This window comes from Bombina bombina, chromosome 1 (assembly GCF_027579735.1).
Source record: "Bombina bombina isolate aBomBom1 chromosome 1, aBomBom1.pri, whole genome shotgun sequence".
Taxonomy (NCBI): Eukaryota; Metazoa; Chordata; class Amphibia; order Anura; family Bombinatoridae; genus Bombina; species Bombina bombina.
Window position 1 is genome coordinate 1,065,750,743 of NC_069499.1, and position 25,702 is coordinate 1,065,776,444.

The 25,702-nt window shown below is 35.4% G+C and overlaps 1 protein-coding gene across 4 annotated transcripts in view; it reads right to left on the reverse strand.

Moving 5' to 3' along the window:
* Positions 1 to 25,702, reverse strand: part of EYA2 (EYA transcriptional coactivator and phosphatase 2) — a 245,391-nt gene that overhangs the window by 33,036 nt on the left and 186,653 nt on the right. For all 4 annotated transcript variants that reach the window (XM_053691592.1, XM_053691435.1, XM_053691514.1 and 1 more), the window contains one exon: positions 10,997 to 11,086. In XM_053691592.1, the coding sequence (XP_053547567.1) occupies positions 10,997 to 11,086 (90 nt within the window). The remainder of the gene's footprint in view (positions 1 to 10,996; positions 11,087 to 25,702) is intronic.

Genomic DNA, 25,702 nt, shown 5'->3' on the forward strand with positions numbered 1-25,702 from the left:
GAATGAGTATATAATATATAAGCAATGTAAAGAAACTGAATGGTCTATTAGTGCCAAATGCACAGGTTTTTAGGGTGTCTCAATTTTTAGGGCATATCAAAGGACTCTACATATACAACTTTTAAAAAAAAAAATCAATAAGCAAATGGATGGAGCAACAATTATAAACAAAAATCTTGTACATTAAAGCTACATTCTAAGCCAAAATAAACTTTCATGATTCAGATAGGGCATGTCAATTTTAAACAATTTTCCAGTTTACTTTTATCACCAATTTTTGCTTTGTTCTCTTGGTATTCTTAGTTGAAACCTAAACCTTGGAGGTTCATATGCTAATTTCTAAGGCCGCCTCTTCTCTCAGGGCATTTTGACAGTTTTTCATCACTAGATGGTGCTAGTTCATGTGTGTCATATAGATAACACTGTGCTCACACACGTGGAGTTCCTTTGAGCCAGCACTGATTGGCTAAAATTCATGTCTGTTAAAAGAACTGAAATAAGGGGGCAGTTTGCAGAGGCTTAGATACAAGATAATCACAGAGGTAAAAAATTTATTTATATAACTGTGTTGGTTATGCAAAACTAGGGAATAGGTAATAATGGGATTATCTATCTTTTAAAACAATAACAATTCTGGTGTAGACTGTCCCTTTAAATAAAAAAGGGGGGAGTTGGATTTCTTGTCTATGTAAAGGCAAAACAAATGTTATAGATATTTTCTTGGTTAAACTCCAGAGAACTATATTGTGGATCAATTTGAAATGCATGATCAGTTAGCCATTGTATAACATTATAATTAGACTGATGTGCACACAAAATCAACCTTGTAAGTTTTCTAGTTTGTGGTCAATTGTCCAGAGAATTACAAGGGGTATTGTCTCTGGAATAAATCAGCTGAGGCAAGATAAAATGTATAGTCTACAGAAATGAGGGTTAGATCTCTGTCCCGCATTAGAAAATGTTAGCAATCAATACAACTTGATTGCACTTCTTATTTCTGGAGTTAAATGCTTGTGTGGCTGTTTTTATGCATTTTTGGATGAATTATGAACCTAAAGTAGACCAACGTTTTGAAGCAGCTGTAGGTTTACAGTGCTACAGAATTTTGTGTCTCTATAAAGATAAAATACAATTGTTTTACAACTTCCAGAAATCTTTTGCTAGTTTATAAAAATGTTATTAATATGGAAAGATTTATTTTTAATGATAGAAAATTTCTGAGTTGCTATGTTTTATAATATAATTGCGCTATGAATCAAAAAACACTGAGCAAAAGACCTTTTCAAACACACGCTGAATATTGAGGCTGATATATACTAGGCTTCTAGTAATTCTAGTTATTCACTGGAAAAGATATACCAGAATATCACTTCTTTAAATCACCTTAGCACTAAAGTAATTTGGAACTCAATCATCTTCCTACTACAACATGTATGTGGCCTAAACAAAGCAGCATATAATCTAATTTCTAGTTGGCTGGATATACAACAATATTTCTTCATTAAAATAAAAATTACACAAGATTGGCACTTCCCAGTTGGAGCATGCTGATTTGGCAATTAAAATGATTAGGTCCAAAATGAGATCAGATTTAATATAAAGCAGGGATATCGCCAAACTAATACAAAAGTTCTATGCAGGGTATGAAATAGTAGCAGCAGCGACAGCTTCAAACAGAAATAGTACTGTATATAAGTTTGATATGAATACGTAAGGCACAACATAATACCACTATTACTTGATTTGGTTTACTTTCTTCTTGGTAATATCCTTTTCATTCATATTTTTGGTGTTATACACTGTTATTGATCCTTTATTTTAGAATTAAAATGAATGGATTTTCATTATAGCCATTAGCCGATGGGTTGTTTCTTTATTTCTGAAGGACTGTCCTCTCACAGATGAGCACTTGCAAAATGGACCTTATCCAATTGGAGGAATTCCTTATTGATCTTATGGACACTCACACCTCGAGGCAAAAGCCTCCTCACCACTTTTGATGGACTTTTCTAGCAACTTAACCCCTTAAGGACCACAGCACTTTTCCATTTTCTGTCTGTTTGGGACCAAGGCTATTTTTACATGTCTGCGGTGTTTGAGTTTAGCTGTAATTTTCCTCTTACTCATTTACTGTACCCACACATATTATATACCGTTTTTCTCGCCATTAAATGGACTTTCTAAAGATACCATTATTTTCATCATATCTTATAATTTACTATAAAAAAATATATAAAATATGAGGAAAAAATTGAAAAAAACACACTTTTTCTAACTTTGACCCCCAAAATCTGTTACACATCTACAACCACCAAAAAACACCCATGCTAAATAGTTTCTAAATTTTGTCCTGAGTTTAGAAATACCCAATGTTTACATGTTCTTTGCTTTTTTTGCAAGTTATAGGGCAATAAATACAAGTAGCACTTTGCTATTTCCAAACCACTTTTTTTCAAAATTAGCGATAGTTACATTGGAACACTGATATCTGTCTGGAATCCCTGAATATCCCTTGATATGTATATATATATTTTTTTTAGAAGACAACCCAAAGTATTGATCTAGGTCCATTTTGGTATATTTCATGCCACCATTTCACCACCAAATGCGGTTTCTCACTGAAATTATTTACAAACAGCTTGTGCAATTATGGCACACATGGTTGTAAATGCTTCTCTGGGATCTCCTTTGTTCAGAAATGGCAGACTTATATGGCTTTGGCATTGCTTTCTGGTAATTAGAAGGCTGCTAAATGCTGCTACGCACCACACATGTATTATGCCCAGCAGTGAAGGGGTTAATTAGGGAGCTTGTAGGGTTAACTTTAGCTTTAGTGTAGTGTAGTAGTCAACCCAAATTATTGATCTAGGCCCATTTTGGTATATTTCATGCCACCATTTCACCGCCATATGCGATCAAATAAAAAATGTTAAATTTTTCACAATTTTAGGTTTCTCACTGAAATTATTTTCAAACAGCTTGTGCAATTATGGCAGAAATGGTTGTAAATGCTTCTCTGGGATCCCCGATGTTCAGAAATAGCAGACTTATATGGTTTTGGCGTTGCTTTTTGGTAGAAGGCCGCTAAATGCCGCTGCGCACTACACTTGTATTATGCCCAGCAGTGAAGGGGTTAATTAGGGAGCTTGTAGGGTTAACTTTAGCTTTAGCTTTAGTGTAGTATAGTAGTCAACCCAAAGTATTGATCTAGGCCCATTTTGGTATATTTCATGCCACCATTTCACCGCCAAATGCGATCAAATAAAAGAAAAAGTCTACTTTTTTACAAACTTTCGGCTAGATTACAAGTTTTGTCGGTAAAGACTGGTATTACAAGTTTTCTGAATGGCTGCGTTTCCTATGGGAAAACACTTTCTAAGTCTACACCTAACACCCTAACATGAACCCCGAGTCTAAACACCCCTAACCTTACACTTATTAACCCCTAATCTGCCCCCCCCGACATCGCCGACACCAGCATAATATTATTAACCCCTAATCTGCCGCTCCGTAAACCGCCGCCACCTACATTATACTTATGAACCCCTAATCTGCTGCCCCCAACATTGCCGACACATACATTATAGTTATTAACCCCTAATCTGCCGCCCCCAACGTCGCTGCCACCTAACTACAATTATTAACCCCTAATCTGCCAACCGGACATCGCCGCCACTATAATAAATGTATTAACCCCTAAAACTAAGTCTAACCCTAACACCCCCCTAACTTAAATCTATTTTTAATAAATCTAAATAAAATTACTATAATTAAATAAATTATTCCTATTTAAAAATAAATACTTACCTATAAAATAAACCATAGGATAGCTACAATATAACTAATAATTACATTATATATCAGATTGAAGTTCAATCCGATTGGCTGATTAAATCAACCAATCGGATTTTTCCTACCTTAATTCCGATTGGCTGATAGAATCAGCCAATCGGAATTCGAGGGACGCCATCTTGGATGACGTCATTTAAAGGAACCTTCATTCGTCGTTAGTAGTCGGAAAGAAGAGGATGCTCCGCATCGGATGTCTTGAAGATGGACCCGCTCCGCTCCGGATGGATGAAGATAGAAGATGCCGCTTGGATGAAGATTTCTGCTGGACGGAGGACCTCTTCTGCCCCAATTGGATGAAGACTTCTGGCTGGATCGGATGAAGACTTGTGCCGGTCTGGATGTCGTCTTCTGCCCCATCAGTGCCCGGCTGGCTGAAGACGGCTCAAGGTAGGGTGATCTTCAATGGGGTAGTGTTAGGTTTTTTTAAGGGGGGATCGGGTGGGTTTTAGAGTAGGGGTGTGTGGGTGGTGGATTGTAATGTTGGGGGGATTTTTTATTTTTTTTTACAGGTAAAAGAGCTGATTACTTTGGGGCAATGCCCCACAAAAAGCCCTTTTAAGGGCTGGTAAAAGAGCTGATTACTTTGTAATTTAGTTTAGGATAGGGAATTGTATTATTTTGGGGGGCTTTTTTATTTTATTAGGGCGCTTAGATTAGGTGTAATTAGATTAAACTTCTTGTAATATTTTTTTATTTTTTGTAATTTAGTTTTTGTTTTTGTAATATAGTTTAGTTTATTTAATTGTATTTTATGTTAGATAATTGTAGTTAATTTATTTAATTAATTTATTGATAGTGTAGTGTTAGGTGTATTTGTAACTTAGGTTAGGATTTATTTTACAGATAATTTTGTAATTATTTTAACTAGGTAGCTATTAAATAGTTATTAACTATTTAATAGCTATTGTACCTAGTTAAAATAAATACAAAGTTGCCTGTAAAATAAATATAAATCCTGAAATAGCTACCATGTAACTATTAGTTATATTGTAGCTATATTAGGGTTTATTTTATAGGTAAGTATTTAGTTTTAAATAGGATTAATTTATTTAATTATAGTAATTTTATTTAGATTTATTTAAATTATATTTAAGTTAGGGGGGTGTTAGGGTTAGACTTAAGCTTAGGGGTTAATAACTTTATTATAGTAGCGGCGACGTTGGGGGCGGGAGATTAGGGGTTAATAATTGTAGGTAGGTGGCGGCGATGTTAGTTATTGCAGATTAGGGGTTAATAAAATTTATTATAGTGTTTGCGAGGCAGGAGTGCAGCGGTTTAGGAGTTAATACATTTATTATAGTGGCGGCGATGTCCGGTTGGCAGATTAGGGGTTAAATAATTTTATTATAGTGTTTGCGATATGGGGGGACCTCGGTTTAGGGGTTAATAGGTAGTTTATGGGTGTTAGTGTACTTTTTAGCACTGTAGTTAAGAGCTTTATGTTCCGGTGTTTGCCCATAAAACTCTTAACTACTGACTTTTATATGCGGTAGGAGTCTTCGAGGTAGAGGCTGTTCCGCTCACTTCTTCCAAGACTTCTAATACCAGTGTTAGGAAAATCCCATTAAAAAGATAGGATACGCAATTGACGTAAGGGGATTTGCGGTATGGAAAAGTCGCGGAAGAAAAGTGAGCGGTAGACCCTTTCCTGCCTGACTCGTAATACCAGCAGGCGTTAAAAAGCAGCGTTAGGACCCCTTAATGCTGCTTTTTAAAGCTAATGCAGAACTCGTAATCTAGGCGTTTAGGTTTCTCACTGACATTATTTACAAACAGCTTGTGCAATTATGGCACAAATGATTGCAAATGCTTCTCTGGGATCCCCTTTGTTCAGAAATAGCAGACATTTATGTCTTTTTCAATTAGAAGGCCGCTAAATGCAGCTGCACACCACACTTTAATTATGCCCAGCATTGAAGGGGTTAATTAAGTAGCTTGTAGGGAGCTTGCAGGGTTAATTTTAGCTTTAGTGTAGAGATCAGCCTCCCACCTGATACATCCCACCCCTAATTCCTCCCAAACAGCTCTCTTCCCTCCCCAACCCCCCCAATTGTCCCCGCCATCTTAAAGGGACATTCTAGTCAAAATGTAAATGCACATAGATTTATTAAATCTTTGAATAGAAACATATTTGCAATTTAAATGTATTGGCAAAAATGCTTCTAGTAAGAGTTATCACTGTTATAGAGTTAACATCTTTCTCAGCACGTGCATGTGAAGCAAAGCTAGATATTGTCACTGCACCCACATATTAAATACTGCAGCTGCTTAAATTATCAGTTTAGCTTGTATCATGTCAGCAATTAACAAATTGAGTCATTACCAGATGGCACAAGCACCTTAGGCTCTACGAGCAAGTGTTGTGTTTATAATGCTGGTGCACGGTGCATACTTAAATACACTTTTGAAACAGCTATAGCTTTTATAAGAAGCATTTTTGCTAATGCATGTATATTACAAAATTGCTTCTGTTCAATACCAAAATGCACCCATGTGGTTTCCAATTTTAGCTGGAATATCCCTTTAAGTACTGGCAGAAATTGTGCCAGTACTAAAATAAAATGTATTTTTTTTAATTAATATTATTATTTTTTAAATCATATTTTGCTGTGTAGTATCCCCCCTTAGCCCCCAACCTCCCTGACCCCCCCAAACAGCTCTCTAACCCTCCCCCTCTACCTTATTGTGCGCCATCTTGGGTACTGGCAGCTGTCTGCCAGTACCCAGTTTACCATAAATAATGTTTTATTTTTTTTATATTTTTCCGTAGTGTAGCTGCCCCCCCCTCAATAGCCAACCCCCACCCCCTCCCAGATCACTTAGGTAATGCCCCTATCCTCTCTCCCACCTTACCCTCAGCTAACTAGATTTGTCCCATAGTGTATAGTTCCCACCCGCTCCCGCCCCCATGCTGGCGCCCGCAGATCGTGCGCGCACCCATGAGTCCCGTGTGCGCGCGCCTCCGCACATGATCCCGCCCCCCTGTGATGACTTCCTCCCATCGATGGCCGCCCACCCGCCTCCCTGCAACGACTCCCACCCACCACCGATCGTGGCCATCGATGTCCGATGCAGAGAGGGCCACAGAGTGGCTCCCTCTGCATCGGATGGCTAAAAATTTTTATTGCAGGATGCCTCAATATCGAGGCATCACTGCAATAACATGAAAGCGGCTGGAAGCGATCAGGATTGCTTCTACAACTTGAAGACACCAATGACGTACAAGGTACGTCCTTGGTTGTTAAGGACATTTTTTTGTAGGACGTACCCTGTACGTCGTTGGTCGTGAAGGGGTTAAAGGGACACTGAACCCAATTTTTTTTCTTTCATGATTCAGATAGAGCAGCAATTTTAAGCAACTTTCTAATTTACTTCTATTATCAATTTTTTTTCCTTCGTTCTCTTGGTATCTTTATTTGAAATGCAAGAATGTAAGCTTACGAGCTGGCCTATTTTGATTATTTGATTCATATTTGAATTAAGCATTTAGATTACATTACATTACAGCCAATCAGCTTATAGACTTATGAATCACGCCTTCTAGACCAGTGATTTTTAACCTTTTTTTTTGCCGTGGCACACTTTTTTACATTAAAAAATCCTGTGGCACACCACCATTCCAAAATTTAAAAAAATCACACATTGTAGCCTAATACAGCATATATATATATATATATATATATATATATATTATATGGGTTTTAAGACAGAGAAAAAACCTGAACCTAGTATATCAGGATGAAAGACAGGGAATTCAGCACTCTTTTCAAAAGGTTTTTTATTTAGCTCATCAAAGTAAAATGAGGGGTATCCCAAAAAATTTGGGGATCCACAAAGGACTGCTTGCCATACAATAGTCCTGTGATGCCATGCCTCCTACAAACTATACGTTGAGATAATGACATTCATTCACAAACAATCATAATGATTGTCTGTGAATGAATGTCAATATGTCATGGTTGTAAATGATGCCTGTCACATACCTCCCAATATTTCAAAATTTGAAAGAGGGACACCCCTGCACTGGGAGTAAAAAACAAGCAAAATTAAAAAGATATGTCACACTGTTGTCAGTCTGCCGCGGCACACCTGAGGATCTCTCACGGCACACTAGTGTGCCACGGCAGACTGGTTGAAAAACACTGCTCTAGACACTTTAGACTTCCTGAAATAACCATTGTGCACTAGCAGGAAAACCCAATTCTCTAATCAATAGGTAGCTGCCTACTTCATCTAGTGACAAATCAGATGCTTCACAGTAACATTCCTTTCTTATATGAAAAGGGGAAAAAAAAAGAATAACTGAATACTTTTTAACATTTTACTTATAATGATTTACTTTTTTTTTTTTTAACTGAAGAGATAATCAAGAATATAGCGTGAAAAAAGGCAAAGTAGAGACAAATAGAAGTAGAAGTAGAGACAAATAAGATTGTGTGGAAAGAGAAATAAATGACTTACTGAAAAAAAAAACAGTGTATATTTTTGTTAGCGGGGAAAATTTCACTTTAATTAATTAGCAAATTCCTGTGTGCAGATGGTCAAAGCTAAGAATTTTCACCTGTGCAAATCATCAACTTATTTGCTTAAATTAGATTTTCCTCAAGCCTAATACACTTATCCTATTACCGGAATACAGGCCATTTTTCAGTGGTTGCTAAATCTTTCAATACTGGGCAGAAGTTTCCTAAAACTGTTTTTGCCATTTGTTTGTCAAGACAGACCACAGGCAATAATTTTACTAATACTATCTTTACACTTAGCCTAATGTTCTCAATGTAGAAATATGCTTTTTAAAACCTCAATAAATGAATGCATTAGTGTTAAAATAAACATAACAAATACAAATTACACAGAATAAAATAAATAAAAACTTTTAAAAAAAAATCTCTTCAATTCAGCACTGAAAATTAACCCCTTCGCTACCGGGAATTTCAAAGAAGAACTTGCCCAACAAACCAGAGAATTTTTAGCATTTTTGCTATCACTCCATTTAAACAAAAATAGAGCCTTGTTTTTTATTTTTTATTTTATTATTTATCTAAAAAAACGATATATATTATTTTTAAGTAGACAACCCAAGGTATTAATCTAAGCCCATTTTAGTATATTTGATGCCACCATTTCATCGCTTGTGCAATCATGGCACAAATGATTGTAAAAGTTTCTCTGGGATCCCCTTTATTCAGAAATGGCAGACATATATTAGAATGCAGCTAATTGCAGTTGCTCACAAAATGTCTATTATTCCTGGCAGTGAAGGGGTTAATCAGGTAGCTTGTAAGGTTAATTTTAGCTTTAGTGTAGAGATTACTGTCCCACCTGACAGCTCCAACCCCCTGATCCCTCCCAAACAGCTCTCTTCCCTCCCTCACCCCCCACTGGTCACATCATCTTAGGTACCGGTAGTCTGCCAGTATGCAGATTAGTTGATTTTTTTTTTTATTATTATTATTTTTATATATTTTTCCTGCAGTGTAGTAATCCTCCTCAGCCTTCCCACCTTCCAGATCCCCCCAAATAGCTCTCTAACTCTCCCCCTCACACTTATTGCAGTCATCTTTAGTACTGGCAGCTATCTGCCTGTACCCATAAATACTCCGGCGATCGTTAGCTAGGGACCCCTACACCCCTTTTTTCTGCAGTGTAGCTCTCCATCCCACCCTCTCAATTATTGTTCCTGCAGTGTAAGGCCTATCCCACTCTCTCCCCCTCCTCCCGCCAGCACCAGCAGATGATCCTTACAGATGGTGACACAAGCCGATCATCGTGCTCCGGTCCTATCAATCATCGTGCTCAGGAACTCCAGATCTTGGCTGTAACTTTACAGCCAAGACTGCTGGAGTTTCCTGCAGCTCAGATATATATATATATATATATAAATATACGTCATCCGGTACGATAGGCAAAGTACCACATGACATATATACGTCCATTTGGGTTAAGGTGTTAATAAACTTTAAGAACATGAAACAAAAGTTTTATTTCATGATTCAGATAAAGCAAACAATTTTAAACAGCTTTCCATTTTACTACTTATTTTGCTTTATTCTTGGCATACTTCATTAAAGGATAATCAATGTACTACTAGCATAGATGCCAACATTTCAAGAAATATTTCCAGGGACACTTTGCAGCAGGGAAAGCAAGCAGGTTACCAGAGTATCAACGACCTACTGTTCAACTGCTCCACCCATTCAGTTTTGCAATCAAAACACACCCATTTAATATTAATATGTAATAGAATAATTATCTACAGTAGCAACCAAGTAATCCCCCTTATTTTACAACAAATCCGCACAGCTCCTTACCTAGTAGGTGGAGCTGTTTGTAAGTGTTTTTTTTATTCTGATTTGTGGCAGTTTAAACATTGATCACTCAGAGAAGGTGCAGCTAGGAGTCCCTGCTTAGACTTGATCTGAGTGATCAAGCAGATTGCGGCACGTACAGCTCCTCCCCATTAACTTGTGTCACACATGCCCCAGCTCAGCTGCAGCCCTCCAAATCTCCTGGAGGGGACATAACAAAATCTAGGGACTGTCCCTGAAACTCAGGGACTGTTGGCAATTATGTACTAGTAGCTAGCTGAACACATTGGTGAGCCAATGACAACAGGCAAATATGTGCCGTCACCAATCAGCAGCTAGCTCCCAGTTTCTGAGCCTATCTAGGTACGCTTTTCAACAAAGGATACCAAAAGTGCAATGCAAATGAGATAATCATGAAAGAAACATTTTGGGTTAAGTATTTATCTTTTACTGACAAAAAAAGAAGGGGAAAAAAAATTTCCTCCTTAAACTGTATTGTTACTGTTTACATAGTACATAACATAAGTTGTAAATAAGAGGGGCAAGTTATTTGATACTAAAATGTTACAATCTAAAATGTTTGTTTTTGAGAAACTGTTCAGACTTTTTGTTGTAACTAAAGTCATCAGTGCTTAATGTTCCAACTGTAAACCTGTAAGCAATAGAGATTACAATTTAAGTTTTTAAATATACATTTAGGATGTTTTAAATAAAAAAAAATAATACTTAATAACCTCTTGTTTTTAGACACAAGTAAATAAAAATAGTCCTGTAAAATACTAAATTGTGACTTTAAAAACAGATGCAGGTGATTAGGTTGTAAGGGCAACACATACCTCCAGGTCATTAAAGAATAGATGAGTATCAGCTAGGTTAAAGATCATCTCTTCCATCATCAGGCCTATTCTCACCGATGTCGTTGTGTCCTGTTTGAAAAAATAACATTTTTACACATTTGTTAGTAAAATATGGTATCTGAAAGCAACATTAAATTGCATTGTGCTAAAACAGTGTATGGTAAAACCACTAGATAGGTGCTGTGCCTTGCTGTTTTAGAATGTTTAGCTCCTCATAGCTAAGGGCGCATTAAATACAATATAAATATATAATGCACATGTTTGCATGTTAAAAGGTTATATTAAAGCTCTTTTGTTTATAGATTTTGAAAATAACAAGTACATGTTTGAGCACAACTCATCACAAGGGACAGATTGCTCATTTGATGATAAAGACATCTCCAACATTTGTGGAAAGTCACGTTTCCACCAAAACAAAAAGTCATTTTTATTTAAGACAGGAGCATCCTAAAACACTCTCACGCATACTTTAATGTATTTTTAAAAACATACTATCTGTCCCAATAATTAACATAGATCTGCAATGTTGTCATCAACAAACGTCAGGACAAATTTTAAGGACACTACAAGCATATTTGATTGGATTCATTTTAACAAAGGATATGAAACCATTACTCAACTATGTTTAAAGACTGAGCAAATTCATTTTTTAAATTACTATTCAATAGAAAATACAAGTAAAGTTTATTTTAAAGTTTGCAGAAAATAATGGTAACACAACAAAGTGAACTTCAAGATCTGGACACTGTTAATGTTTTAATATTTAGGTCACAGATTTTGTTTAGCAAAATGTAGATAATACAGAGCCTCTTGGCGTGAGAATAGTGTAATGAGCACACAGTAAGGCGCAATCCTAAAAATATGTCATACCACAACTGGGTTTTAAAATATAAATTCTTCAGCCACCCTGCTACAACATTTTTCTGTGTGTAACTGTAAAAGTGACATTTTTATCTTGTTACAGCACAAAGTAGTTACACAAGACTAGATGCTGTTCTGCTAGTTTTCAGTTTGTACTGAAATCGCAATGTCCATGCAAAACAGGAACAAGAAAGAGACTAAAATCATCATAAACAATGCTGGTTTGAGTGGGAAACACCAGGTTTTAACAATTCTATTTTATAATGGTTATGTTTGTGTTAATTAAATAGTTTTATTTCTTCCAGCCTCAAAGGAATGGGAGACTTTGTTTACAACACTGTTTTAATAGTATAAACATTTTGAGAATCATTCTTATTGTTGTTACAGCAGTGAACATCTGAGCAATAAAATTAAAGACTGGAAGCAAGATGAGATTTTTTATTTATTTTTAAAAAAAGGTTATTTGTTCACATTTCCCATAAAGCATCTTTTTGAGGGTACACTGTCCTCTTCAACAACTAATAAAGGCATTAAATGATCTACTGGCAATGTCCACTGTTTTCATTTACCTTTGTCCCCACCAAATGAACCAAGATGAAAATGTTAATAAAATCAAGGTTCCTTTAAACAGACCTTGTGATTGTGTCTGTTGAGCTTGTGTGTTTTCTTTTTCCTTACAATGCGTGTGGTTGGCTCTGCCAGAGCTAAGGTACAAATCATGCTAAGACTCTCCAGATTTAAATAGACTTTAGCCTAATTTTCTGCAGCTTTCTGTGCAGTCATGTTCTCGGCGCAGGGTCACCAGCGAATTAGCTTGAGGAGGTCTAAGAAAAAGGAAGGCCGAGTACATTTCAATCAGGCATTGTGGCAGACTGTGTTGATACGCAGGGTGTACTGCACACTAACTTAATTATTACGCATTCTTGGTATAGTGAACTTTAATTAGAGAAGAATGGTGCGGTTTCAAGCATATGGATGACTCACAAAGACTGCAGTGAAGAGCATAAGAAAAACAGAATATACTCTAAAAGTCTGGAGACTCAGGACAATAACCAGAAAGGATGTCATCCTTTCCATTTTAATTAAGCAATTATAGCCTGGGTTGTAATCCTTTGTTAAGAGAACAAAAACAATAACATAAGTGGTTACAGAAATATAGCTTGCTTTGCTATATACCCTAAACTTCTACATGCAGGGCTCTCTGGGCGGTTATATTTAGTTCTTATGTGGAGTCTACCTATAAATGCATGATCTAGAGCAGGGCCCAGCAAATGGTCTCTGTAAAGGGCCAACCTAAATTAAATTAAGGATAAATTGGATTACAAGTGTACCTCACAAATATTAGTGCTATTGCATGTTATTATTGATCAAGTGCAATCAATAGCACGTTTATTAAAGTTATTTTTTATCGCTCAAGCACTGACATCTGCGTTTGAGATAGCACATCTGTGATAAATCCCTCACATAACAGACTTCTAGTGGGACGTGCAGTAACATTCATGTCAGATATCCCTTGAGCGCTAAGCTGAGGGTTATCTAAACATATTGCGTACAAGTAGAGGAGTTCAGTGCTATACTAATAGTCATAATGGTTCACTCAAAGTCTAAAAAGTGCTAATTTAAAGGGACAGTCAAGTCCCAAAAAAACTTTCATGTTTCAAATAGGGCATGTCATTTTAAACAACTTTCCAATTTACTTTTATCACCAATTTTGCTTTGTTCTTTTGGTATTCTTAGTTAAAAGCTAAACCTAGGAGGTTCATATGCTAATTTCTTAGACCTTGAAGGCCGCCTCTAATCTAAATGCATTTTGATAGTTTTTCACCACTAGAGAGCATTAGTTCACATGTTTCATATAGATAACATTGAGCTCATGCATGTGAATTTACCATGGAGACAGCTCTGATTGGCTAAAATGCAAGTCTGTCAAAAGAACTGAAATAAGGGGCAATATATAGAAAGTGCTTAGTGAGTACAGCGCTACAAAATCCCAGATAGAAGGATTTGTGGCTAAAGATGGTGTCCACGATTGGTATAAATATATGTGACGAGTTACTGATAATGCAAATAGCCTAAAGGTCTAAGTGCATGGGTATTATGATATATATATACGAACAATAACTTATAATGGATCAGATGCTCCTATATGTTAAGTTAAAAATCATTTATTTTACTGATAACATTCGACAATGTGTGTGTACATAAAATACATAAAAGTCCTTTAAAACACAGTTCTATGACAGAATGTAAAAACAAATCTATGGTACCAATATGTGCACATAAAAATTGGGGGGTTCCGGAATACAGTCTTAGTACTGAAGAATGGTCATGAGATCCTATGTTATATCGACTTGGTAGAGTGTTCCAATAAAAATACAAAAAATGTTTTGTGAAAAAATGTGAAAAAAATTAAAATTATCGAAAAAATATCAAAAATATCAAAAAATATAAAATTGAAAATACAAACTGTGTGATATCACAACTGTGAAAAAATATGAAAAAAATATATATGAGGTGTTTCCAAAAAATTTTTTATACCTTAGTGATAGTCAAATATATCCTTAAAAATAGTGATATATATAAAATATTGTAACAAAGGTGTAACAAATGTTCCCAAAAAATTGCTGATAACTCCAAATTAAATGGTAATGAAAAAGTCTATTGTGACTTAAATGTGTCCAAAGCATATATCCAAACAGGTGTAGTTGTACTGTGTGGGTCCTCTTCTTGAGGTGTGTATTTAGAACTTCATTATAATATCTTGAACCTTGAACCTATCTTGAAATCTTTTAGGTTCAAGATTTTTTTTTTTTATATATTTTTTTAGGTTCAAGATTTTTTATATATTTTTTTAGGTTCAAGATATTATAATGAAGTTCTAAATACACACCTCAAGAAGAGGACCCACACAGTACAACTACACCTGTTTGGATATATGCTTTGGACACATTTAAGTCACAATAGACTTTTTCATTACCATTTAATTTGGAGTTATCAGCAATTTTTTGGGAACATTTGTTACACCTTTGTTACAATATTTTATATATATCACTATTTTTAAGGATATATTTGACTATCACTAAGGTATAAAAAAATTTTTGGAAACACCTCATATATATTTTTTTCATATTTTTTCACAGTTGTGATATCACACAGTTTGTATTTTCAATTTTATATTTTTTGATATTTTTGATATTTTTTCGATAATTTTAATTTTTTTCACATTTTTTCACAAAACATTTTTTGTATTTTTATTGGAACACTCTACCAAGTCGATATAACATAGGATCTCATGACCATTCTTCAGTACTAAGACTGTATTCCGGAACCCCCCAATTTTTATGTGCACATATTAGTACCATAGATTTGGTTTTTACATTCTGTCATAGAACTGTGTTTTAAAGGACTTTTATGTATTTTATGTACACACACATTGTCGAATGTTATCAGTAAAATAAATGATTTTTAACTTAACATATAGGAGCATCTGATCCATTATAAGTTGTTATTGTTCGTATATATATATCATAATACCCATGCACTTAGACCTTTAGGCTATTTGCATTATCAGTAACTCGTCACATATATTTATACCAATCGTGGACACCATCTTTAGCCACAAATCCTTCTATCTGGGATTTTGTAGCGCTGTACTCACTAAGCACTTTCTATATATTGACATTTTGGGATCTGGTTAGGAGATTCCGCAACAAGAGCACAGCTTGTATGGTTGACATCTTGGCGCTGCAAGATACACATATATAACATTGAAATAAGGGGGCAGTCTGCTGAGGCTTAGATACAAGGTAATTACAGTGGTAAAACGTGTATAATTATAACTGTGTTGGTTATGCAAAACTGGGGAATTGGTAATTAAGGTATTATCTATCTTTTAAAGCAACAAAAATTCTGGTGTTGACTGTCCCTTTAAGATTGTGCTGGAATGCAAGAAAACAAACAAACAAACCTTTATTAATAAACACAGACATTTTTATTTCATATCATATTTTTTTTTCTCCCAACCATTTAAAAATGTAAAAACATTTTTAGCTTGTGGTTCTGTGCATAAGTAGGCATAGGGCCTGATTTTGCCCTGGGCCATAGTTGTTACCCCCTGGTCTAGAGTCTGATGTAAAGCTTATCAACCAGTTTCTAGTGTTTCTAAGCATCATATAATAAGTTTGTCCTAACTATAACATGTGTAAGAGAGTCCTCACACTCTCAGATAAAACACATGCACTTTCTCCTTTTTATTCTCCTCCTATTTGCATCTACTGACCTGTTTGTTTTCTGATAGTAGGTGCAGGTAGGTTTGCTGCTGAGAGGTAAGTGCCATAAATATAAGTACTGTGGCAGGTTATGGACAAAAAACACAGAGGGCTAGATTATAAGTGCTGTGCTAGCATATAAGAATATCACAGGTACGTTAATTTGCATGCATATTACAAGTTGAAAGTAAATGTGTTCACTAGAACGCAATCAAATTTACCTAATGTCAGCTTAGCATTACTGAAAACCTTGCTATAAAAAATCAAACCTCATAGAAAGACCAGAGACGTTGGTCCTTAAGGGGTTAAAATAATTAATTCTTCATGTGCGCTAAACCGACACCATGTTAGAACTAAAGCGCGAAACCAGATGCGCAATACGCATATTTTACATTCCTATGTTCTTCACATAGAAAAAATATGTAATTTTTATTATTAAATATATATTTCTAAACATAACTGATAATGTTAATGTAAAATATACATCTATACCTATATATCTGTATGAATAGATATACAGGTATATATATATACAGATATATATATAGAAATATGTATTTAAAATAACATTTCCCTGTATGTGAAAAACATTGGAATGTGAAATATTAATAACTCCTGTCGGGTTAGTGCGCTCTCCTTTGAAGGCCATTGAAGTATTTAGTCAGAGTGTTGGGTTTCGCTGTGCGTGAAAATGATTACTTCTAGCAAAGTTTATGCTCGAGCGGGAGCACTTAATAACACACCACTTTTAAACTAGCCCAGAATCGTGATTATATCCAAAGATGTTAGAGTTGGGGCAGGGTTGTTTGTCAGAAATAATATGTTGGAGATTTTGTAAAATAAAGGAGGTGAGACAAACAAATGAAATGAGCATTGTCAAGCTTCCCAAACAATTGGCCATTTTTTATAAATGTGTGCAACATATAAAATGAAACAAGTTTTCATTAAATAAAGGCACCAGAGGAATTAAAAAAACAAACAGTGTGCTGTTTGTTTAATAATACAACAACAGTACGGTTTATTGACTCTATAGTTTACATGTAAAAGCATAAGTAGTCAAACCAAACCCAATAAAAATCTCATTGTAAATAAAAAATACTGCAATCCATCATCTATTCAAGCATCTTTGGCATGGGCAGCTTAAACAGTACAGTGTTAAAAAAAATGAGTATTTTAGTCCACATGACTCATAATTTTGGGGGAAGAAAGACATGTTTTGACATTATATTCTGTTTTACATTAGCAATCATATGCTGTTGTACAGAGAAAGGAACCAAGTAGTCATTTTAATGCATTATTCTTCTAGCAATTTATATATAAACTACAGATTTAAAAATAGGTAGTTGTTAAACATAATTGCACAGCATACTATGGTGGAAAGCTTCATATACACAGCACAGAGACCTGCTAATGTTTTGCCGTTCTTGTTCAAAGCAATATATTTTGGAAAAATCCATTCATTTAAATGGAATTTCCAGTATGAACTAAGATAATTTTTTCTATTGCAAATCTGTAGATTGTATGTTTTTTCTGAGCAGAGCCCTCATCCTCCTTTGTTAAAGGGACATAAACCCAATTTTTTTCTTTCAAGATTTAGATAGAACATAACGTTTTAAAAAAATTTCTAATTTACTTCTACTATAAAATGTTCTTAGTTTTCTTGTTATCCTTTGTGGAAAAGCAGAAATGTAAGTGTGCACGTGTCTGCAGCACTATATAGCAGCAGTTTTGCAACAACGTTATACATTAGCAGGGGCACTACGGGGCAGCACTATTTCCTGTTGTGTAGTGCTTCAGGCATGTGCACGCTACCTACCTAGGTATCTCTTCAACAATGAATAACATGAGAATGAAAAAAATTGATAATAGAAGTAAATTGGAAACATTTTAAAAATTGTATCCTCTATCTGAATCTTGAAATAATTTTTTGGGGTTTAATGTCCCTTTAATATGATTTGTTTAGTCTGCAAAGCTACAGAATTTGCTTTACAAATACTTTTATTATTATTATCATAAAGAAAAATGAAATTGTGAAATTGACATCTGAGAATGATTATCATAGTGTAAATAAAGGATTGTCAATACCTGAATGTTAATTTCCCAATTCAAACATATTTTTTTCTATTCTTAAATAAAATATAACATTTGAAATAGTGAAATTTACATTCCTCCTATAGATTTATGCTGGAAATGTGTAGCAGAACATTCTACACTGCTCTTCAGTGTCACCCAATGTCACATACAGAATGATGGGTCACTTCAGTTACAATTCTAGGTCAATGTAGAGCAGAGCTTTCCTAACTTTTCATGTTGGTGACACACTTTTTAGACCTACATAATTTCGCGACACAGTAATTCAGTTGTACTAGCAAACAGGAGGTTAAACTAACTTGTTTTAAGAGATACGGACACATACATAAATTATATAATAATGAAATTTACAAGTAACAGTATGTATGTGCAAGAATTAAAAAAAAGTTTAATAACACCAATAGCTACTTACTATTTTAATGGGATGTATGAGGTTGATGGGATGAACACAGTTTCTGAATATTTGGTGGAATATTAGACACTCGCATTTCATCATCAAGCATTTTTAAGCTTCCACTTCCTATCCATATATCAAGAGCAGGAGCAGCAATGCACTACTGGGAGCTAGTGGCAACCCCCCCCCCCCCCCCTACTGACTTCAGCTCAGCGTTTAAGCTGCGGCCCTCAGAGCTTGGTGAGTCCGATTGACTACTGCCCGCGCTGCAAACTCGCTGCTGTCCCACTCACTGACTACACATGCAGTCACGAGCCAATTAAGGAGACTACACGTGCAGTCAGGAGCCAATGGGAATAGTTTCAGTTCCCACTGAGCTGCGCCAATAGGTTAAGATGATCTGTCCCCCCCTAGGTATCAATCATGTGTCAACCATGTGATATGCGTAGCAGGCAGGCGGAAAGTAAGAAACCAAAAAAAAAATGTACAACAATGATGAAACACTGTGTCGGATTGTTTGGGACTATCACCTTGGCTTGGTATGTACTAAAGATTTACCAGACAATTTAATCCCATTTAGACTGAAGTCAATGGCCGTAATACAGCTGTGAGATGAACCAGTTCAAAATAACAGTGGGATATATGTGTTCTGGAGATCCTGATAAATTAGACATCAGGTGCATATAGTCCCTAATATGCTTTTATTTTGTTCATATGTAACGTGTACGTTTTGATACATTTTTAATCTGTATTATAGGCACTGAATGACATCTACCTAGAGGAGTATGAGCCGGACGCGCCTTTTAAACAAAGCAAGTGGTGCTCTGGTACATGTGAGTACAGATTTGATGGTTATCACTTAAGTCAAATAATTATGAGAATATTACACTATTTTGTGTGTTTTCTCTTTTTCCCTTGTTCCTCGGGGAGCGATTACACAAAGAAAAAGAATATATACCAAGGACATTGTTCCTTAAATCACATTTGTTTATCGTTAGTTTTTGTATTTTGTGATTTATTTTTGCACTTGTATTCCACTAGAAGACTGCCAGATGACTTAAACAAATACAAATATAGATCTGGTGTGTGAATTTTTTTATTTACTACGAAAAGCTTGCTTGTTTTATAATATACTCACGGGGTTAAACTCACCTCTCTAGAACGTCTCTCATTAGCTTACATGCCACATCTAGCAAATTCTGCATCTCCTACTCCTAATACAGAAGCATGGCATAGTATATTATTTTAATACAACTGCCTCATAAGAAGGGGATATTTTTGTTCTACGCTTCCCAATGCAGATTAGAATGTGCTGACTTCTATATATTCTCTTTTCTAGGGTGCTGTAAGTTATTTATACACTAAACTATGACATACCCCCCAACTGTCCCGATTTTCGCGGGACAGTCCCGATTTTCGCGGGACAGTCCCGATTTTAAGGGTCTGTCCCCCTGTCCCGGGTTAGATACCTGTTAGATTCCCTGTGGAAAATTAATGGTGTGTGGGTTAAGCAGGAGTAAGAAGGCTGTATACACTCTGACCACGGGTAATGGTGACCTCTCTAGCCTACCTCTGGTAGTGATGATGTCTAACCCCTGGTGATAATACTAGCATGCCTTCAGTTTTATACAATGAGCAGTGCTAATACCAGGGTAACGAACAGTGACAGCCGCAGACTGCCAGCTAATGTGCTTGCCAACCCCAGGACCCCATACAATGAATTACAGATACCCATATATGATGTAGTGTGTGTGTCTATCTGTATCCATAACTGTGTGTGTGTATCTGTATGTATAAGTTTATGCTATGTAATGTGTGTGTGTGTCTGCATGTATAAATGTAAGCTATGTAGTGTGTGTATGTGTATCTACATGTATAAGTGTGTATCTGCATGTATAAGTGTATGCTATGTAATGTGTGTGTATCTGCATGTATAAGTGTATGTTATGTAGTGTGTGTGTGTATCTTCGTGTGTAAGTGTATGCTATGTAATGTGTGTGTATCTTCATGTGTAAGTGTATGCTATGTAGTGTGTGTGCATCTGCATGTATAAGTGTATGCTATGTAGTGTGTGTGTGTATCTGCATGTATAAATGTATGCTATGTAGTGTGTGTGTATCTGCATGTGTAAGTGTATGCTATGTAGTGTATGTGTGTATCTGCATGTATAAGTGTATGCTATGTAGTTTGTGTGTATCTGCATGTGTAAGTGAATGCTAGGAGCGAGCTGCACTTAGTCTTATGGCGTGGTCGGGCCGGGCTGTGACTATACAGCTGGCCCGATGCGCTGAGTAAATATAACAGACCCGCTCAGCAGAGAGCGGGTCTGTGAAACAGAGTTTTTTTTTTTTAATTAATAGGGAATATTAGGTTTTATAAATGTTTGGCTAATATAATGTTATATAATTCTGCACTATGTGCAGAATTATATAACATTATTTTTAAGGTTTACTGTCCCTTTAACAAAGCATCAAGATTGTCAAATGTTGAAATGTGTGATGTAATATACGCTCCCGCAATCTCAATCCGACGCAGATTGATGCTTGCATCATTCCAGATGTTTCGAATTCACATTTGACTCTATTTGACCCTTTTCCAAATTTATCAAACATTCAACAGGTATGCTTGCGTCTATTCCGACGCAGCATACCTATCGTTCAAACCACCACCCTTGAGGCCGCGAATGCCATAGAAATCAATGGGCATCTGAAAACACAGAAAGGTTATGTTCGATGCTGCAAGACAATTAAGCATATTAGATAATAAAAGTAAATTGGAAACTTTATTAAAATGCTATACTCTTTCTAAATCAAACAATATTATTGCTCCAAATTTGGTGCAAAGTATTGCTTCAATGTTGATGCACTAGTAGATAGAGGGATACAAATGAAATACATTACTACTTATGGATTATGTTACATCTTTGTGTCTCATTACAAAGCAAGGGGACAATATTATTGCTCCAAACTTGGTGCACTAGTAGATAGAGATAAAAATGAAATAAATACATAACATAATATAGCTAACTTCCTTTTTTATTTTTTTTATTTTTGGATAAATCTATATGCACCATGTTTAAGGCATGTAATATAAGTCCCACTCTCCACTTCGCACCAAATTTGACGCAACACTTTTTGCACCAAATATGATGCAATACTCATGGACAACCCACACACTAGTGACTTTTTCAACCACTTTTGATTGGGATATGCATAATCACATGATTTATGACATCATCCAATCAAATTTTAATATACACTTTATACTATCAGTAACTAATCAAATTGCTCAATACTTCTTTCATTGATCACTAATCAGAACTTGTAAGTGCCATTTGTGTATTATACGTAGAAAGTATGTATATGTGTAATTAGTATTAAAGATAAACATTGATGATGACATTAGAACACACAGTATAATATTTTAGATAATGATTTTAAAAATCGAATGATGTTTGATTCAATATAATCTTAATCTGATAGCTCAAAGGGATAACTCACCTAACAAACTGTCATGAATCAGATACAACAGAAATTAAAATCCTCTCTTTACTGTCATGCTATATTCAGTGTTTTTCTTCCTTCTCTTGAATTTAATTTTCATTAAGAAATGTCATCTTATATGTCAGCCCATTTTTAACACCTGTGTAGGAGTGGTGTTTAAAAATACACTGCAATCAGAAAGGGCTACACAGGTGCAGAGACAAAACTGGCCTAGCTCTTAATATATCTATTGATTGAAAATAAATACATATGATACTCTAATTATGTTATATTTGCAAGTATTCTTGCTCAGAATAATAATATATTTACACTATATAAATACAGTGTTATAAATAAACACAGAGATATGAAAGACAACATTGTTTAGAACATAAAAAGTAATTAAGGGACATATAAATATGTTTGCAAAAGATTTCTGACATAACACACACACACACACACATATATATATATATATATATATATATATACACAAGTTTGTGCAAATATATATCTACAAATTCTAGCATTAATAATTATTTAAAATAAAAATGGCATATCATGAATCAGAGAAATACTAATACACATTATTTTTTGTGAAAAAAACATATATCAGATTTTTTTTTGTATAACAAATAAATAGAAAAATAAATATCTATGAGCTATTATTGTTTGCTCAGGTATAAATATAGCGTAACATTGACAGATGAAAAATAAAATATTAGCTTTATAGAAATGAGCTTGTTCATTTACAGTAATGAAATGGTATAAATAACGTTGGAAAAAACAGAATATCCACGACATCATTGACTCTAAATTTATCAAAAGTCCGATGCTCATCGCTTTGTACTTGACGCGTGTGTTTTTGACAGGCTTTTTGATAAATAAGGGGCGAATGCACCAAGATTGACGCTTTGATAAATCAAGATCAATATGCATTTTGTGATTTGCTGATGGATGTCACATGACACAGAGGGCGAGAAAATGGAATTAACTTTGATATTTGCCAGAAAAAAAATCTACTGGTCATTTGGATATTTAAAGTAAGTGTTATTGCATTTTTTTTTATTATTATCCATTTGTCAATTATGGAGTTCTATTCTTTTAAGTATATCACAGACGTTTTCTTTTCACTTAAAATACATTTTCCTTACCAAAACCAACTGGTGTTCCAAATGCACCTTGAATATTAAATGTTCAGACTTGCACCTTGAAACTGAAAGGGCCTGCTCATTACAGTAAATATGTGGTGCATGAAGGCAGCCTGTTGTCTGATTTCTTTTTTCTGTTTACTTTTGTTCCAATTACCCTGACATTCAAAGTGAGAGGACAATGTCTAGATAAGCCTTAGCCTTGGATATGCTTTTATACCCATTTAAACCAATCAGCCCCTCTTTCTAAACCTCTGCCAACTACCTGTTGAGTGTTTGAGCAAATAATGACACTGCCACAAGGATGAAGGTATTAATTATGTGTATTTATTAAATCAGACTCCTATTCTCAGGGATTTATCTTGTGGAAGTGTCAGCCAAGGGTTATAGACGGATTACCAGACAATCGAGGGCTTTCTGTATTAAAACCTCCCACTTGTGGTTTTTTTACATGTACTAATAAAGTGGTCAAAATCTAAAAGAATGTAATGACTTTAATTGTGTCTAATTATTTGGAAACTTCAAGAAAATAGTCTAGTTTGGCTAGTTAAAACATACCAGGGTTGTAGAAATAACAAATCAATTCTATTTTATTTAGGTACAGCTAAAATCCAGGGCGCTATGATTTGTTTCTACAAGACTTGGGGAATGTTTACTTTTTATTTTTGCATTAAAAAACTATTGATATTGTACAACTAAGATAACATAGGGCGCCTTTTGGAATCCAGCAGAGATAGTAGCTTCATGAAACCCTCTGGGATATAAAATCTTAGCAGAGGATGATTGAATATTATCCTATAGTTTCATAACAAATGTGTTATCTACTATTACTAACTTGCCCATCTTTGTAAAAAAGGCTCCATTTCTTGTTTAGTTTTATGCAAATCCTATACTTTTTAATGAATATCCTATACTTTTATGCAAATCCTATACTTAGAAACAATAAGTTCAATCAAGAAATGTACCAAGCAATGTTAGGGGACATAGATACAAGAAAATAGAGACAAGAAACATAAATTAGAAGACACAATTGAGGAGAATAGCAGAATAAATAAAAGTGAGACATACAATGCAAAGGAAATGAAGAGACAGTTGGGGAAGGAGAAGATGTAGACAGCAGTTTATAACCTGGTTAAGAAAGAGAAGAAATCATAGCATGAAATAGAGACAACAATGGAGAAAAACAGTAGCCATAAGAAAACAAGAGGGGCAATCTCTTTCACAATCATTATCATCTATATTTGCACACAGGGCAAAGTTTACCATCCCTGTAGGCAGACAGGTTTGCAAGCAGTGGACCTGTCTGCAATCGGCACTTGAGATGTTGCATTGCATGGAGAAATGTAACATTGCATAAGAGTTTTCTTGTGCAATGCCCCGCTGTTCCAATTGTGCTAGAGCAGGGAATGTCAATCCCCCTGAATAAGCAAGTGTTACCTCTGAGGTAGTGGAGAGGCAAAAGAAGCAGTTTCTGTGACAACAGTCTGCTCTGCACAGCCTCAAAATGCAGCTTCATAAGCTTACCCCATAGTCTATGTTACTCTACACAGGCATAGATTATATATATGGGAATAAGACTTAAACTGGTACAGATGTACTAGATAGATTGCTCTGCCCTTGAAAGCAGCCACTTACAGATGAGGCCTCCCAACAAATACTACAGCCTGAAAGCCTCTCAACCATAGGGGAAAGTGCATGAGAGAAAAGAGAGATTGTGAGAGAGAGATAGAGAGAGAACAAGAATAAATGTAATACTGCAAATACATAAAATGTGAGCCAGAGCAAAATATATGGGTGGCCAGAATACTGCTAAAAAGAAATATATGTTTTGCTTTCAGGCCAGAGCATATATTTTTAAGTTCATGTAGTTGAATCAGTGACCAGCTGAAGCTCTCTGCCATTAATTCAGTGCGGTCACTGTAATTTAATTTACACAGCAGCCAGCACAAAATGGCAGTGGATGAAATTTCGTTTTGATTTATTCTGTGGCTTGAACATCTAAAAAACCCCAAAAAACTTAATTAATAAAAAAAGGGAGATAGTTGCTTTTTTGGACACCACAGCTTGACTCAGATCCCAGTTATAGAAAACCGAATATTTTCTAAAGCACTTTGAATTTAGGCTGCCCATTAAAACACATGCACATAAAATTGAGCGACAGGTTTTCGATCCATTCCTGCTTTTCCCTTGCCAAGAGAGCATTTCAGTAGATGTTTATGGGACGGCAAGCTATAAGACATCATTGACACCCCGCTAATGCACTCTGGCAGGTAATGTTTGCCTTTGGGGGCTGGATGGATTGGATGGATGCCAGGGTATGCTTTAACCAAATGTAAAAGATAGAATGCACTGCTGCCCTTTCAGATTTAATATTTAACCCCTATGTAAAAAGAGATGGAACAATGTGTGCTGCAGCTCTTTGGCAGCAAAGCGGTTAA